Source organism: Patiria miniata, unplaced genomic scaffold, assembly GCF_015706575.1.
Source record: "Patiria miniata isolate m_02_andy unplaced genomic scaffold, ASM1570657v1 HiC_scaffold_5, whole genome shotgun sequence".
Lineage (NCBI taxonomy): Eukaryota > Metazoa > Echinodermata > Asteroidea > Valvatida > Asterinidae > Patiria > Patiria miniata.
Genome location: NW_024037072.1, coordinates 32,871,162 through 32,887,496, shown reverse-complemented (window position 1 = coordinate 32,887,496; position 16,335 = coordinate 32,871,162). Strand labels below are relative to the sequence as shown.

General features: G+C 41.5%; 2 protein-coding genes across 3 annotated transcripts in view; both read left to right on the top strand.

The window, feature by feature from the left end:
• The window catches only part of LOC119740441, a 54,020-nt gene extending 44,820 nt beyond the window's left edge, over window positions 1–9,200 (top strand). Inside the window, exons 15-20 of the mRNA XM_038215755.1 lie at window positions 282–389; window positions 1,655–1,777; window positions 2,409–2,555; window positions 3,693–3,881; window positions 5,390–5,533; window positions 6,448–9,200. Coding sequence (XP_038071683.1) covers window positions 282–389; window positions 1,655–1,777; window positions 2,409–2,555; window positions 3,693–3,881; window positions 5,390–5,533; window positions 6,448–6,660 — 924 coding nt within the window. The 3' untranslated portion in view covers window positions 6,661–9,200. The remainder of the gene's footprint in view (window positions 1–281; window positions 390–1,654; window positions 1,778–2,408; window positions 2,556–3,692; window positions 3,882–5,389; window positions 5,534–6,447) is intronic.
• Window positions 9,201–12,068: 2,868 nt separating this feature from the next.
• LOC119741448 overlaps window positions 12,069–16,335 on the top strand; it is a 43,227-nt gene continuing 38,960 nt past the window's right edge. The window contains exon 1 of one of the 2 annotated variants that reach the window (XM_038217200.1): window positions 12,069–12,506. In XM_038217200.1, coding sequence (XP_038073128.1) covers window positions 12,192–12,506 — 315 coding nt within the window. In that variant the 5' untranslated portion in view covers window positions 12,069–12,191. Of the gene's footprint in view, window positions 12,507–14,275; window positions 14,990–16,335 lie in introns of those variants that run through there. The other variant, XM_038217198.1, reaches the window with a different exon arrangement.

Here is a 16,335-nt window from a genome sequence, read left to right as displayed (position 1 = left end):
CTCCATTGCAGTTGTTCGGACTTTCTTTCATTAAAGTTGTGTTCTGGATTAACAAATTTAGCCTGTGCGAAAACCGTTAAATGTATAGCACAAACTGCATATTCACTATTTCTTTTTTTCTCTCGAAATGCAAGGTATTGCATAAATTGAACTGATTGTTCCAACGTAAGCAAGTTGCTTTGTTCGCAGCCTGTACAGGCCCTATTACTCGTTAACAGTTTAATCCTTTTAGAAATACGGAGGTAGGCCCTGATAATTTTGTTCCTGATTTGTTCTTAAAGGTGAAGACATGGACTCTGTCCGTAGGATTTGTGTTGGCGTTCGGGGCTATGTTCAGTAAGACGTGGAGGGTGCATCGTGTTGCGGCCTTCAAAACCCCCAAACGTCGGGTAAGAATGAGCCAATCGGTATTCCAACCGCCTTAGTACAACCAGATTGGTCATCCGATATATGCAGTAGATATATGCGCGCAACTTAAAGGAGGCATTTTAACTATAGATCTGGATTCTGCCTTTAAGTAAGAGCATAAATACTAAGCACCTTGAAACTTGGTGCTCAGGCCTATTCAAAGTTTGGGAAGTATTGTAACGTAATTTGGAACAAATTTTCAAATGAACCTCACGGGGAAACTGACTAGGTGAATTATAACAATTGAAAAGTTGAACAAAGAATTTGTTTGGAGCGGGGCATGAACCTGTGAGCATCGGAACGGTTATCCAGACGTCGCAGGTTCAAGCCCCGCTCCAGTCAATTTCTTTGTTCAACTTTTCAATTTTTCTAATTCACCTAGTTAGTTCCCTTGTGTGGTTCATTTGAAAATGTGTAATAAAAAGCCGTATGCTCTCTGAGTGATCCAAGGTCTGTATCGTGACTTTGGCCGTGATCCCTGGCCGTATGGCTTACTGGTTTATGGCTTCTGACTAGCGCCCCTTGAACAAAGATATTGACTAATTGGGGAACCGCCAACATAGGGCTGGATAGCTCAGTTGGTAAGAGCACCGGAACGGTTATCCGGAGGTCGCAGGTTCAAACCCCGCTCCAGCAAATTTCTTTGTTCATCTTTTCCATAATTTTGAACAAGAACGTTTTGTCAATTTGTTGGTACCCGCTATGATTTGTCACGCATACGGTGAACAGTGAATCCGAAAGGAAAATCATCCAAGTTTGATTCGCGCACGCGCAATTGAAATACTAAACTAACTTTCCGTGGCGGTAAACTGACTTACCATGACCATGACGGATGTCTTAGTCGTGGTGGCGCTGTTCATGATATGTCGCACCTTCCGAGGCACTTTTTTTGGTTAACGTTGTAGTATTTTCCCAAGGAGAAATATTTGATAAATTGAAAAAAAGGGCCAGAATTTCTTCCAAAGTTGCAAGATCAGTCAGTATATCGTTGTATCCGTTTACAAATTAGTCGCACAAGGAAGTGACGTATCACGTATGACAGTTACTGCACAATAGACTGATCGTGTGCACTAGGCCTAAGTACATAAAGAAAGAATACACTAGCCACAACTTTGTGGTGCTTGATATTTAATCCCGAGTGATCCGTCACTTTATGGTACAACGAATTTATCAATTAGCACTTGATAATACTGCGGATCCATTACACAGCCTCATGATAATATGAAAGCGTCGGTTTTTTTTGCAGATCGTAACGGACAAGCAACTCTTCATCATGGTGTTTGTGCTTCTACTTGTTGACGTCATCATTCTGATCCTATGGCAAGTGATTGACCCCGTCCGGCTTCAATCAGTGGACCTCTATCAGCAGGTCAGGAAGTTTGAATGCAACATTCTTTCAAGTACATGTATCAGAAAAACATATTTTAGGGTAGATCTTATATCTTTAGGGCAAATCAATTCAAATTCAGTTACTGCTGTGCCGTAATTCCCAAGACGTTGTGATTGCGGTTAGTGGGTGACAGAGATCCGTTGCGATAACGCCCTCTTGCGGCAGGTGATCGCGCACACCATTATGCATAGAACAACGTCTTAAGACCAGTCTATACAAGACAATTGGTCCGCTTTGCGTGTTGTCGCGGGTATTGCAGCCTGGTTCTGCCAGATTTTAGGTGAATGGATTTCGATTCAAACATCGTTCAAAAATCTTGGCTTCGTCTCCAACTTTGGCTGCATCTCTGACTACAGACACCCTTAGATATATCCACCATAAAACAAAACAATCACTTTAACTATAACATTGGCCATTATTTTGGAGTTCTTCAAGCATATTATGAAACTATTATTTGGCGGTATCCCCATGGCCTAAAATATCATGAAGCCTGAGCTGGAAACTAGTAAGAAACCGGAGTTTGGAAAATACCCAAGTAACGATCTTGTCTTTGTCAATCTACAATAATGTTAATACTTAAATGAATTGACCACGCTTTCTCGCAATATAGGATGACCCAGAGATACCGAACAGAATCATCCAGCCTTTCATCCGCTACTGCACCTGTGATACCCTCACCTACTGGCTAGGCGCCCTCTACGGCTACAAGGGGCTACTGCTCATTTTTGGCACCTTCCTGGCATGGGAAACGAGAAAGGTATGCAGTGTGACTTCAATTTTTATGAATTTTGGTTTAAAATTGATACAGACATTAATTACCACTTTAATTTTGAAGTGATGCTGTCGACTTGAAGCATGCATCTTCCTTGAAGAACGGAACTCCTGGTTCATCAAACTTCTTTTGGAAGAATTAAAAAAAGGAGTAAAGTGCCCTTCTACGGGAATAGTCCCTGTAAGGAGCAAACATACCAAAACAGTCCCGCGTCCAGAAAATATCTAGATCTATTCAAGATGCTTGAAAGACTGAAAATATGATGTTTTCGATTAGGCCAAAAATAACAAAGTCTCCAGTATCTGGTATGCGCGCGCGTCACCATAGCCATGCGCGTCGGCAAAATGGAAAAGTTTTTTTTTCAATAAAAGATGATGTCTCAAAACCGCCAAACTCACTGGTTTGACTGGAATCCTGCTGCAGCACAATTCTAACGTGTTTTTAGATAGGGGTATGATCGAGAATAAGCTTTATGTGAACTCTCTGGACTCCCGTACATTTGCACTAATTTAGTCGGGCACCATTTGCAGTCATCAGCCGACATTTGAAGCAAAAAAGTTGGGTAAAAAAAAAAAAAAGCCGCGTCGCCGCACCACTTTTGGGCGAGCTCCATACCAAAAACCGGAGACTTTTTTTTTTGGCCTTAATGAATGCCTTCTGCATATAAACTATCTAAGCATGCAGCGTGTAGGAATATTCCTCTCTACCTTAAAGTTCTAAGTTGTAAGTTTGATTGAATTTTAATGATGTGTACCATTGCTCTAATATGTTTATCCTCGGAACGAATTTTAATTTTGTTTCAACGAATCAACTACTTTCCCCCATGATTTTGGTCCTCTGCAACCCTTTACACAATGTATTTCATTTAATGATCCCACCGTGCGAGAGCCGAATTATTGTCGAACCGAAAATAAGTCGAATTTTGTAAAGAAATAATCTAATAACTATAAACATCGGCTTTTGATTTCGTTCAATGTCTTAGTAAACATTAAAAAAAACCGTTTATATTGCCAGGAGAAAAATAAAAAACAAATGTATTTTTCGGGGTGAAACCTCGAAACACCACAGGGAATGCATCTTTATTAGCGCTAGCATTTCTAAGTGGTTTAATATCGCGTGCAGGTGTCCATCCCAGGGTTGAATGACAGTAAGCTGATTGGCGTCAGTGTCTACAATGTAGTCATCCTATGTCTGATCGGTGTAGCTGTCAGTGTCGTCATCAGCAGTAACCCGGAGGCCCTCTTCGTCTTCGTCTCCTGCATCATCCTCTTCTGCACAAGCATCACACTCATTGTGGTCTTCGTTCCCAAGGCAAGTTTTTTCTCTCTTTCCCTACAGGGTGAGTAAAAAAAGAAAACCCAAATGGCAGGACCATTTTCGTAATGAAGTTCTTCATGTATCACTATCACAATCTAGGATACAAAAGCCCAATTTATAAGCTTTCTTTTAGTACAAGAATCATACAAATCACTCATGTACTTTTCCAGTTACGAAATTTTAAGCACAACAAGTTCAAAGTTCTGTCTACAGATCACACAAAAGGTAAGTGTTATTTTAGCAAAACGAATACAATTTACATAGGGATATGTGTGAATTGTTTTCGTTTTGCTGAAACAGACACTTTTTTGTGATCCCTGGACAGAACTTTTAGATGGTGGTTGTCTTTAAAATTCTGTAACTTGAAAAGTATGTGAGTGATTTTGAACTAAAAGAAAGCTTAATAATTGGGCTTAGATATCCTAGATTTTAAAAGTGCTACATGCAGAACTTTATAAAGAAAATAGCCGTGCCATTTGGGTTTCCTATTTTTGACTCGCCCTGTGTTGATATCGCCAACCATGAGTCCAAGGGCTACTGAAGTATACGTGGTGACTACAAACAAGAAACAAAGAAGCAGCTTGATAAGAGAGACGTTGATATCTTCTTTAAACTTTGATAAGTTATAAGAAAGGGGAAAAGCTAGATCATCACGGTGTGGCAGTACGAGGAAAGGAATATGAATTACTTCACCTTACTAGCCCCTTTAACGCATTCGTTACCATCACCGGTCCAGAAGTTATGCTTGGGATATAATTATGTGGCTCGGTAAAAGTTACATGTCTCAATCATTTTGCGTGGTTATTGTATTGGTTACACTAACGATTATGCGCACCTCACGCCCAATTAAATGTAAAATATGGGCCGGATAAAATTACCACAGACAAATGCAAAGCTAAAGCAGATATCCTTTAATTTCTCACAAACTACTTAACACGAGACTTTTCATCTTAATGGAACATATTAATGACACTCTTTTGTATACATGCCATGGAAATCCGTTCATGCAAACAAGATATCTAACAGATTATGCAAATCTATGGGGTTTTCACCCATTCTTATGGGATGGGATATGCATCAGAGTGACAATCTGATTCACTGATACCACTGACTGTGTAAATCCCATTGGAATGGGTGAAAAAACTCATAGCCATTTACGATCTGTTAGATCTCTGGTTTGCATGAACGGATTTCCATGGCAACCATTTCCTGGTTTGCATGAACGGATTTCCACAGTATAATTAAATATGCTCCATGAAGATGAAATCCCCATGTTAACTATTTTTTTTTATTTTAATTTTTTTAGAAAGAAAGGATATCTGCTTGCATAACTTTTTGGGGGATCGACACCCTATAGGTCTCCCCTACCTGCACCATTTCTAATAGTTCCTCGATATTAGCATTTCCATCTATGCACGAAACATTGAATGAGCACACACCGACTGATATTAAATTGGTATCATTTTTTTGTCACGGGCTTTTTCCATTCTAAAACGGTGCAGATCATTGCAGTGGTCAAGTACCCCGACGGTGATCCGACACAAACGGCGGCCAAAACTCGAACCAACCTGAGCGAGACGTCCAACAGCGTTACCACGACCAGCTTAACCACAGAGAACTTGCAGCTCAAATCCAGGATCCGAGAGGTAAATAAAGACCAGGAATCAGTTTCCGTAAAGAGGCTCAGCAGAAAATCCGTGTGCTTAGCATAAATCAGCTTGGAAATAGTCACATGCGTATTCATGGCATGTCGGCTGCTAAGAGCTTTTTTCTGCTTAGGCATATTAATTGTTCTTGCCTTGGATCTGAAGAGGAAACCCCTCCCCCTTCAGCACCTGACAAATGTTACGATAATAGTAAAATGGGGCCAAAAATTAATAATGGAATGCTAAAGTTCCTAAATTTATTCTCCAATTGCCTTACAATGCAGGAGGAAGCACTGCAGATATCAAAATGTTCCTCAGGCCATGCCCTGGCCCCCCTAGCAGGGCGTGCCTTAGGTACGCCTTCTCTGCCCCCTTTTCATATGAAACCCCCCCCGTTTCCTAAAATCTAGATCCGCCTCTGCAATGGGGACCGATACAGGTCAGTAATACTAATAGTCGTTCATTCAAGCAGTCAATACGCTTGATGAGGGAAATTAATGAGATATTGTACACACTTTTTAGTTATTGTCCATGCTTTTTTTGAGTGTGACCCCGAAAAGAGGCTGTTTTTAAATGTTTTTTTTTTCTAGTACATGTATTATCAAAGTTTTTCACTTTTGAATGAGATATCGAACGAAAAAAAATATTCCCACGTTTACTTTACAGAATCCTTAATGTACAAAGTTTGAATTATTCGAGGCCCGCAAAAAATTCATTCATCGCAGGGAGACTGGTCATTACCCTTATTAGAATTGAGAACAAAGGGACCCGGACCGAGTTGCAGACGCCCTCAATTATAAGAATTGTGCTTTTCGTTAAAATCTAATACAGAATTCGAAAATTCGTAAGAAAAACAAACATCGGATTTTTATCTTAAACAAGTTTCCGATGATTGTCTTTTTCTTCATGTCCAGTTGGAGAACCAGATCAAGGCAGCACAGGGCCCTCACCAGCGTGGCCCGCATCCAGAAGCAGGAGATGGCTGTGGATTCTGGTCATGTGGACTGGTCTGTGGCTTTTCCCCATCCAGAGGGAAGGACTACAGTGCTGACGAAACCATCACTGAAACGCATTCCCAGCCAGTTGCAATAGACGAACCCTCCGGTGTGAGCACAGCTGCTGTATGAACCAATCCGCGTTGCCCACTTTTTGTGCTTACTGGTGTGGTTTTCTACCATTTACAGAGATATTCCATAGCTCACTTTGGTATTTCGCCCAATACACTCACACCTAGTGTCGTGTTCAGAACTTCGCAAAACGGACGTGTGATTGGCGTTCAGGCATGGAAGCATCACTCTACTTTCAAAATCGGATTGATGAATATATTAGAGTTATACACGGTGCTTTCAAATCTTGCACCGACAATATTAGGGTGTTCCTTACACCTCAGCTATACGATTCCTTATTTGAGTACTCTGGCTGAATATGTGTCTATTTTCTGCTTCAAAAAATTGATTATTTGTTTTTTTATATTGGACCAAAGATTAGCGTATTTTTTTAATGGTTTAGGACGTTACAGGCTCTTATGATTCTTGAGCAAGAAACGAAGCCGGACGGAGACCTAGCCGATGTTTGGGAAACGCCCATAAATCCCGCGGAACGCAAAGTAAACGTTCATAATTATTGAGAAATTGTTGTTTATCTTTTGTGGAACTATTTTTCGTATAGTGTTTTTCAGACTCGTGTGTTTTATTCCTGTGAACTAAAGGCAATGTAATAGCGCATATTTGTAAGTTCTTTTCGCATAGGGTTGCTGCACATGATCGCTTCATACTGACGGGACACCGCAGTTATGTACGGTTCTTAGCTGCTGGGATGTTTATTAAACAATTCAGTGAAAAAGAAAATTAACTTTTTTTGTTTTAAATAGGTCCAGTGCAGCATTTGCGATTATCTGAAAATATATTGACCATTTTTTGACAGAAAACCGCTGGAATAAATGATCCTTACACTTGAAAGAAAACAAAATATTGTCTGCTGAAAACTCCCTTTTCCAGCTGCAGTTAATATCAACGTAGTCGACATACCAGCGTGTGTCTCTGGTAACGTCTTGGGAACTGACTAAACATCTGTAGATAGTGAACACACGCCTATATCGCTTTCGTGTTTGAACAAAAACTCATATAGGCATACGGCATATTTTTCATTTTGTATATTCCTGCATACAGAAAAAGACAAAAACATTTTGACCGATCTTCAGAAGCACCAATCCCATCCTAGTGAGGAGCGTTGAAAAAATATGAACAATATTTTAAGAACAATTGTAAAAAGGTGTTTTTATTTCACTTTTCTTCAAATTTTAACCCACTATTCTGTTATACACTGATACCTTCTCTGCACTTCTTGTGAATAACTATGTAGACTGCAGATACTGATACACCGTTTGGTCAGGTTATTCCGTGAATATTGTTACTGCACTGTAAGCCATGTAGGCTTGAGTTCGTTATTTTTGTATTTTTGTACACGTCAGGTGTCAGCTAAAACAGTATATGTTTGTCTTAATTAAAGAACACAAAGCCCTATGGGTATTCCATATCTTTAAATGAGTGGTTGAAGTTAAGATGTGTTTTAAATTTCAAGAGTGTAAATGTCATGTAGTATATCTGAATCATCTTCCGTCCAATTTGTGATTAATGTTCTTATCTGGAGTTGGAGGTATTTCTTTTTAAATTTGGATGCAAAAAATATATTACCCTTGCTTCCAATACGTGTCTTATATAAAAATCATATCGGTGCCTAAAGTCGTTATATATATTATGACATTCTATTAAGCCCGTATGTATTTTAAATTTTTTTATTTATTTATTTATTTAGTTTTTGTTTGTTTACAGTTTTACATTGTTTTAACGTAAAGTTAAACGGACATTGTTTTAACATCCAATAACGGGACGGGTACTACGAGACGGGAACATACCCCCCCCCAAAAAAAATTCCAAAAACAACTGAAATTTGTTTGTATAGGCTTCAGTAGCTCAATCCATTACTCTATTTATGATAATAAAAGGTATGAAAATAAAATCTCGTCCCTGCTGATGAAACAAATACTAATATCGTGCAATTGATATTAACATAACAGGGTATTTTACCAAGATGAGGATAGTAATGCGGAAATGAAAATATGGAAAATATGTACATGGTATAAAAGCTTGAATTTTAACATTTGATATTTGTTTAGTGTTGTAAATATCAATGAAAGTAATTTGAGAACATTTAATGATTATATATTTTTCGTCACAAGCACTATTACAACTTGTGTCTGATTGGTGAGTAATTTTGTAAGGGAATTGTCCAAAACTGTTTGTATCGTTGGTTCTTTTGAAACAAAAAAGTTCGAAGCATTTTTATCCTGAATCAGTATAGTGAGATATACTGAAATCTGCACCAGATGAAATTCGTTATTATTGGCGCAATGTGAAATGTTGTTTTTCTCTTCTTTTTAGATAGTCTAAGCGGTATTGAAACGAACTTGTCTCCTTCGTTGGGCAACGTCATTGAGCTTTATGTAAGACTGTTGACTTGATTTCTAACAAGTTTGAAAAAAATGGAACACAATTTACTAGGTAGGCTTATTACGGATTGAATTCATAAAATGACTAAGGAGAACTCAGGAGAAGCAAATTGTGAAGTTTTGTGTATGTTTGTAATAAAAAATAGATATTTTGAATAAGTTGTGTTGTGGTATATGTACAGCGTTTTTGTTTCGTGTTCCTGTTTTGAGTTTGACAATTTTTATCATTGATAATATCCAAGATGATTTAAAGATGAATTACTGCAGGCTGAAGGTTAACGCCATCGGGTTTTCTTTGAACAAATAGAAGTATTCATGTACCGTACTGTTGCAATCTTACGAAAGCATAACTTTCAGTGTTGTAGAAGGCCTACTCGTGCTCTTACTTACGAGAACGTTTGTTTGGTACGTGATCTCGCTCGCGTGCTCGCGATATAGTTTACTCGTACTCGTACTCGTACTCGTTACAGTGTACACGTACTCGTACTTGTACTCGTACTCGTACTCGTGACAGTGTACTCGAACTCGTCCTTGTACTCGTACTCGTACTCGTACTCGTACTCGTTACAGTGTACACGTACTCGTACTTGTACTCGTACTCGTACTCGTGACAGTGTACTCGAACTCGTCCTTGTACTCGTACTCGTACTCGTACTCGTACTCGTTACAGTGTACACGTACTCGTACTTGTACTCGTACTCGTACTCGTGACCAGTGGCGTCGCCAAGGGGGGGGGGGCCAGGGGGGGCACGTGCCCCCCCTGGAAAACCTAGTGCCCCCGAGTGCCCCCCCCCCCCATCAAATGCTGGTGCCCCCCCCCCTATCCTCTGCAAAATTCTGCGCGTTGTTAAAATCATTACCTCAAAAATAGCAATTTCTGGAGATATCTTCAGATCGAATTTAGCATCAAATGTGGCACCATTTTGCATCTAGCCCATCCTCCGTATGCGAAAATCCCCTTAGACCCCTCCCCCAGGACGGCGATCCGTATCCACCTAAGTGCGCCCCCCATCAAATGCTGGTGCCCCCCCTGTGCCCCCCCCAGACTGAAAAGTCTGGTGACGCCACTGCTCGTGACAGTGTACTCGAACTCGTCCTTGTACTCGTACTCGTACTCGAACTCGTACTCGTACTAGTACTCGTACTGGTACTAGTGCTGGGGCTCGTACTCGTGACGTATATTGTACTCGTACCCGAAAAACATTTTAAGACACGTGACACATCGAAATTTGCTCCTATACTCCTGGAAAGTACTCATACTTTTACTCGAACTCGAGTATTATCGGTGCAACAGTTCCGGATTTATACAAACCGCTCCAGTGGTGCGCTGTACACCCGTCCATGTTTGGGGTTTCCGTGTCCAATTGACATAGTAGTAAAATTCCTCCTTTTCAAGTTCAAACCAAATATGTCCACACAGACTCAACTTCAAGGGAAATAAATCATGGCTTTTGTACAGGACTGAACCCGACAGTTGCGGATCAATTTCGACAGTTCCGGATCTGCTGGTTCATCATTCGTCGTGTTTCATGCCTTCATCATGTAAACTGCACACAAAACTGCATCGTGTGCCAAGGGCGGATCCAGAACACAATTTTTTGGGGGGCCCAAAAAAAATTGGTCCCCCTAAAAAGTGGGTCAAAAAATTACGGCGTGGGGTTCGGGGCCCGCTTAAGGGCCCGAAATTTTTTTGGATTCTAGATGCTCTGTGGTGCGATCTGAGGCAATTTCTGACCACTTTAACCAATGTTTTTTGAGGAAAAGATGGTGTGTACTCATTGCCTGCCTTTATTGCGATGTCACATAAGAAAAAAAAAATTGTTTCGTTTTTTAGGGGGGGGGGGGCATGGCCCCCTTTGGCCCCCCCCCCCCTGTCGTGTGCATGGGTGATCCGCAACTGTCGCACGCGGGCGAATACGGCAATTCATTTAATACAAATGCCAAAACACATAATTACTCAGTAATATTTGAGATTATTTTCTTACAAGACTCCCCTAATTTAATGAAAAAAAAACACGATAAGTGTTGATTACGTTCCACAGGAAACCAGAATTTCGCCTTTATGCGCTTCCTTTCACAGGCCAGTTACAAAACAAGCGGTCATTTCGCCGAACTGGACCGTGGGTGATGTTTAAGCGATTTCCGCAATTTCCTTTTCCCGACAATTGCAAAAATGATAAACCTTCAAATTGGTGAAAACAAAATCTTTAAAAAAAGTTTGGTCACACTTGAATGAATTTTTATTAAATCAAGTGACCCGGAACTGTCGATGATCCGGAACTGTCGATGATCCGGAACTGTCGATGATCCGGAACTGTCGCACTCACTGTACAATTTGCTGGCATTCGTATACTTGTACTCGTAATCATGACAAAGGATACTCGTACTCACACTCGTACTCATGGCAAACTACTCGTACTCGTGAAAATGAACTCGATATACAACACTGTACATACTGTATAATAATAGCAAATAGCGACTCAACAGAAAGTGGCGAATACCTCAACCAGCTGTATGAAGGCATCATCACAGTTGCACTTAGTACACCAAAATTGCACCCGACAGTGAGTAGCAATCTTCAACTTGGGCGCTGATTTGAATTCAAATAATATGCTGCAAGGTTTTAACGATATTTTGTTAATGTCTAAAACCGGTTAGGGGCCTGGTCGCCGATGACAGCTCTCGTCTTCGCCCCAGGCCATTATCAGCGACCAAACCCATGGTTTAAACCACACGCGTTTAAATAACTGCTCCATCACACTGTCATCCCTAATTACTAACAGGACCTCGGGGCAAGATTGTAGTTCAATCTTGCACCGTATGTGTTCCACCGGTGTACACTCAAACTAAGTAGTCCTACACTTAAGATAAGTGAAATCAAATACTGGTATTGTGTGTTCATTAAATTCGTGACGTAACTATATTTTAAACTGTCTGAAAGGAATTAATAACCTTGTCCGGCTATCATGACGAGATACCAGCAGAAATAATGGTGGCGTTCCACTTGACGACGATGAGCCCCTCAGCTGTCTGTATGAAACGAGACCATAATGACATAGGCTCTTTTGTCTGTTTGTTCAAAATGGGTTTTGAGAAGTAAACCACCATACCAACTTCTTTATACTCTACAATTTAATGTGATATTTTACAATGGACACTGTGCATGTCTACACAATTTTGGCCATCGCCTGTTGTCCATTCACCCCAGTGTTGGTGAAATCACAGACTACGGTGCAAGTTTCCACGTTAGCGTTACCAGACAACAATGGGACGGCTACCGAGCAGCCCGCGTCGTCTACCGCCCCGGTCACGCCTTTGTACATTGGCGGGTTCTTCGCTTTACCAGGCGGCGGGCTTGACGCCAGCGACGCGTTGGTGGGCGTTGAGATGGCGTTGGAGCACATCAACAGTGGCCTGAATGTCCTGGCTGGCTACGAGCTGCGTATGGTGTGGAACGATTCAAAGGTACGGGTATATGGCCCAGTAATAAGGACCATTCGAAATGGTGCGTGTACGGTGTACGTGTACAGCTCGTGAACAAGTTGCTTGTTAAATCACCATTTTGCGTGGTTATTTCATATGGTCATTTCAAATCAAAGTGTTAAGTATTTATGTGGGTTTGGTGAAATAACAACACAAAATGGTGATATATAGTAGGCCTACCGTGCGCGTACCATTTCTAACGGTCCCTACTAGGCCTATCCTATATTTAAAGATCCAATGCTGTCTGATGTCTGTGTATCTATCTGATGTCTGTATGTCCGTCTGATGTCCGTCTGATGTTTGTGTGTCACATTGTTTTTGTAAATGGCCTAAAGAGTGAACAAAATGCAACGGTAATGGAGAGACTTGGTTATTATACACAGGTTCGTATTGGTATATATATGCCCCGATTTCACTGTCCTCTGAAGCCTTGGCAGGTGCAAAAAATGATTTATTTGTGTTGTTTGGCTTTTTGAAATTTTTTTTTCCTTTAGACTTTGAATAGTTCGACATTACAACATTATATCTATGAAAAACACTCCAAAACGTGTCGCTATTACATAAAACATAACGTTCATGATGAACAATTTGGCAAAACACCCTCCGAAGGTACCCGTCGATCGTACGAATTCGTACGATATGAATATGCATCACGAAACCTGACTCCAAAAAACGTCGATTGAGGGCGCACTGATCATTTGTAAGACACCCAGCTAGCAGGTGCCTCCCGCTGATCTCTGAAATATACGTTCGCGCTCCGCAAATCCTGCACGTAAACACATTCTGGAAAGCGCACAATTAGGCTACAAAATGCGTTTTTTTTCACGAAATGTTAAGCCCGGTTAAAGCCCGGTTCATACTTCATGCGAAAGCGAATGCGAAGCGAATTTGACGTCATGAAACATTCGCTGGGAAATCCGCTCGAGTTGAAATATGTTCAACTTTTACGAATTCGCAGCGCGAATACTTGCCACGACGTCACAAATTCGCGTTTGCTTTCGCTTTCGCGCTGAGTATGAACCGGGCTTTATACGTAGTTGGAAGGATCAATTAAAAGTAGAATACAAACGTCCACACAACCATGCTTTAGAAAGTGGCCGGTTTCGGTTTTTGTGTAATTCTTGTGAGAACGAATTTCAGGGATCAAAATGTTGAGTCTCAAAAATTGAGTTGTTTGGGTGCTAGTCCTGATTCAAGTCGCACATGTTACTTTGAAAACCTTTATTAAAACGCCTGTGTGTTCATCCCTTTGGTACATGGGCTAATTTACATCGGTACTTTTTGGGGATTAATTTGGTCACGTGATATCGGCGGCTGCCCGTGACTTATGACTGGTCAAAACACACATAGTCAGAATCTCTAGGCATTGAAATCAGACTATTAATTTTTATCGCAATAGTACTTTCATATTAAAGCTTGTTGTAAACAGCGCGCTCTTTTTTGTCCTAAAAAAAAGAAACATTACATTTTGTAAATAATGAAAGGTTTGCGGAAACACCATGTGCAAATAATTAATTATTCGCACATGGTGTTTCGCAAACCTTTCATTATTTAGGATCTCCACCATGCAAAGCCTCAAATCTTACTTAATTACATTTTGTCTTCATTATAGCCAAACCAATAGGGATCAATCAAGCGAGAAGGGTTTAAAATGTAGCCATGATGACTGGATACGATTTATGACGTTAATCGATAACGTGGTACCATGCATTTTTCAAAATGCATGACGTAGAGGTGCACTCACACTCATGGTGACATCATTTTGTTCGAGTTGATTGGTGGACATTGTCCACCTCCGTGACCAAATCGGCTGGTGCTCTTGAAGGGCTCACTGCTAGTTTAGTTTTTTCTTCGTTTTAGTTAATGTTTGGCACTCTTCTTCAGTGACATACTGATGCATGCCGACCTACTGCCAGTCTGTTGGTAAATTGCGTTAAGAGCCATAAATGATTGCATTCGTCAACCCGTAACGAAGCCGTTGCATTAAAGTCCGGCGTTAATGCACACGGGGTTGCTGTGATATAGTTGCTGTATACTACCACGTACCCAAACGAAACATTTGCGCGTTGTGCTGCTGCACGAGAGACTCGAGTCATCACATCATTTTCGTAGTGGCTAAAATGAAGGCCGTACGAGTCTGCAGGTTCGTCTTCTTCACGATGTGTTGGTTTCCCAGTTTCGACGCCCAAACGCTACCGGGAACTGTGGTTCCCCTCGGCAATAACGTGTCTTTGACAGACTGGAACGAGGCGACGGCACCGACCGAGCCGTCTGCAACTGCCCGAGGAGGGGGCGAGTCCGCAGCGAAGATACCACTGTACATTGGTGGGTTCTTTTCGCTTCCCGGCGGGGGCTGGGACGGCAGTGGGGTTCTGGTCGCCGTGAATATGGCGTTGGAGAGCATTAATGCCAACCCCAACGTCCTGGCCGAGTACGAGCTGGGAATGGTCTGGGATAACTCGAGGGTAAGCCAAAACATTGCAATCATCTTTCCGTTTCAAATCACTCATACGCAGGTTCACAGATACCGTCAGTGTTTGCAGTTTGTTTGAAGTTGTCCTAACCTTGCCAATTTCCCCACATCGACAAGCAAGGCTTGATGTCTTTCTCCGAAATAGCCTCCGGATGAAGACGCGGTTTGATGTGTGAATGAATTTTAGAGCCGAATCTACTGCGACAAATTGTTAGGGGCTAATTAGACAGGTCAATGCTCTTTTTTTACCGACACCCTTATGTTCCGACAACCCAAAGATGCATAAGATTGTGTTACTCCCGGTTAGAGGTTAGGGTTAGGGATAGAAATATGAGCAGTCGGAACATATAGGTGTCGGAACATAGGTGTCGGAACATAGGTGTGTCGGAACATAGGTGTCGGAATATAGGTGCCGGAACATAGGTGTCGGAACATAGGTGTGTCATCATTAGGAAAGTGTAATTATGTTGTATGATGCTATGATATTGAATTATTGATGTTATTGACGTGTTATGTAGGCAGTGGCGTAGTCAGGAATTTTTCAGTGGGGGGGGGGGGGGGGGGGGGGGGGCCGCTGGGGGGGGGGCTGGAACATTTCATGGGGGGGGGGGCGTCATGCAGGGGGGTTCGGGACCCGCTTAAGGGCCCCGAAAAAATTGATTCTAGATGTTCTGTGGTGTGATCTGAAGCAATTTCTTACCACTTTCCTCCATGCTTTAATTTTCTCAGCAAAAGATAATTATTTGGACATCGTTTTCGAGGTTGGAGTCATTGAATCAGTTATCGTTATTCTGAGCTATAGGCGTGCGGTTTGGGGCCCGCTTAAGGGCCCCGAAAAAATTGGATTCTCGATGCTCTGTGGTGTGATCTGAGGCAATTTCTTACCACTCTAACCAATAATTATCTTAGCACAAAAGATAATAATTTAAACATAATTTTCGAGGTTTTCTCAGCTAAAGGCATAAGAAAATGTTTTGAACATTGTTTTCGAGGTTGGAGTCATTGAATCAGCTACCAGAATTCTGAGCTTTAGGCGTGGGGTTTGAAAAATGTTGGATTCTAACTGCTCTGTGGTGCTATCTGAGGCAATTTCTGACCACTTTAACCAATATTTTCTAAGCAAAAGATACATTGTAGTAGGCCTAAATAACAGGGCCCTGTAAATGAGACACGAGCTCAAAAATCTGTCCCCCACCCTTCAAAAAGTGTGGGGGGGGGGGGGGACATGTCCCCTGTTCCCCCCCTCCCCCCCAGGATTGACGCCCATGGCGTCATGTAGATCAATGATAATTTTTTTAGAAACTCAAAATCTCAGGGGGGGGGGGGGCGACTGGGGGG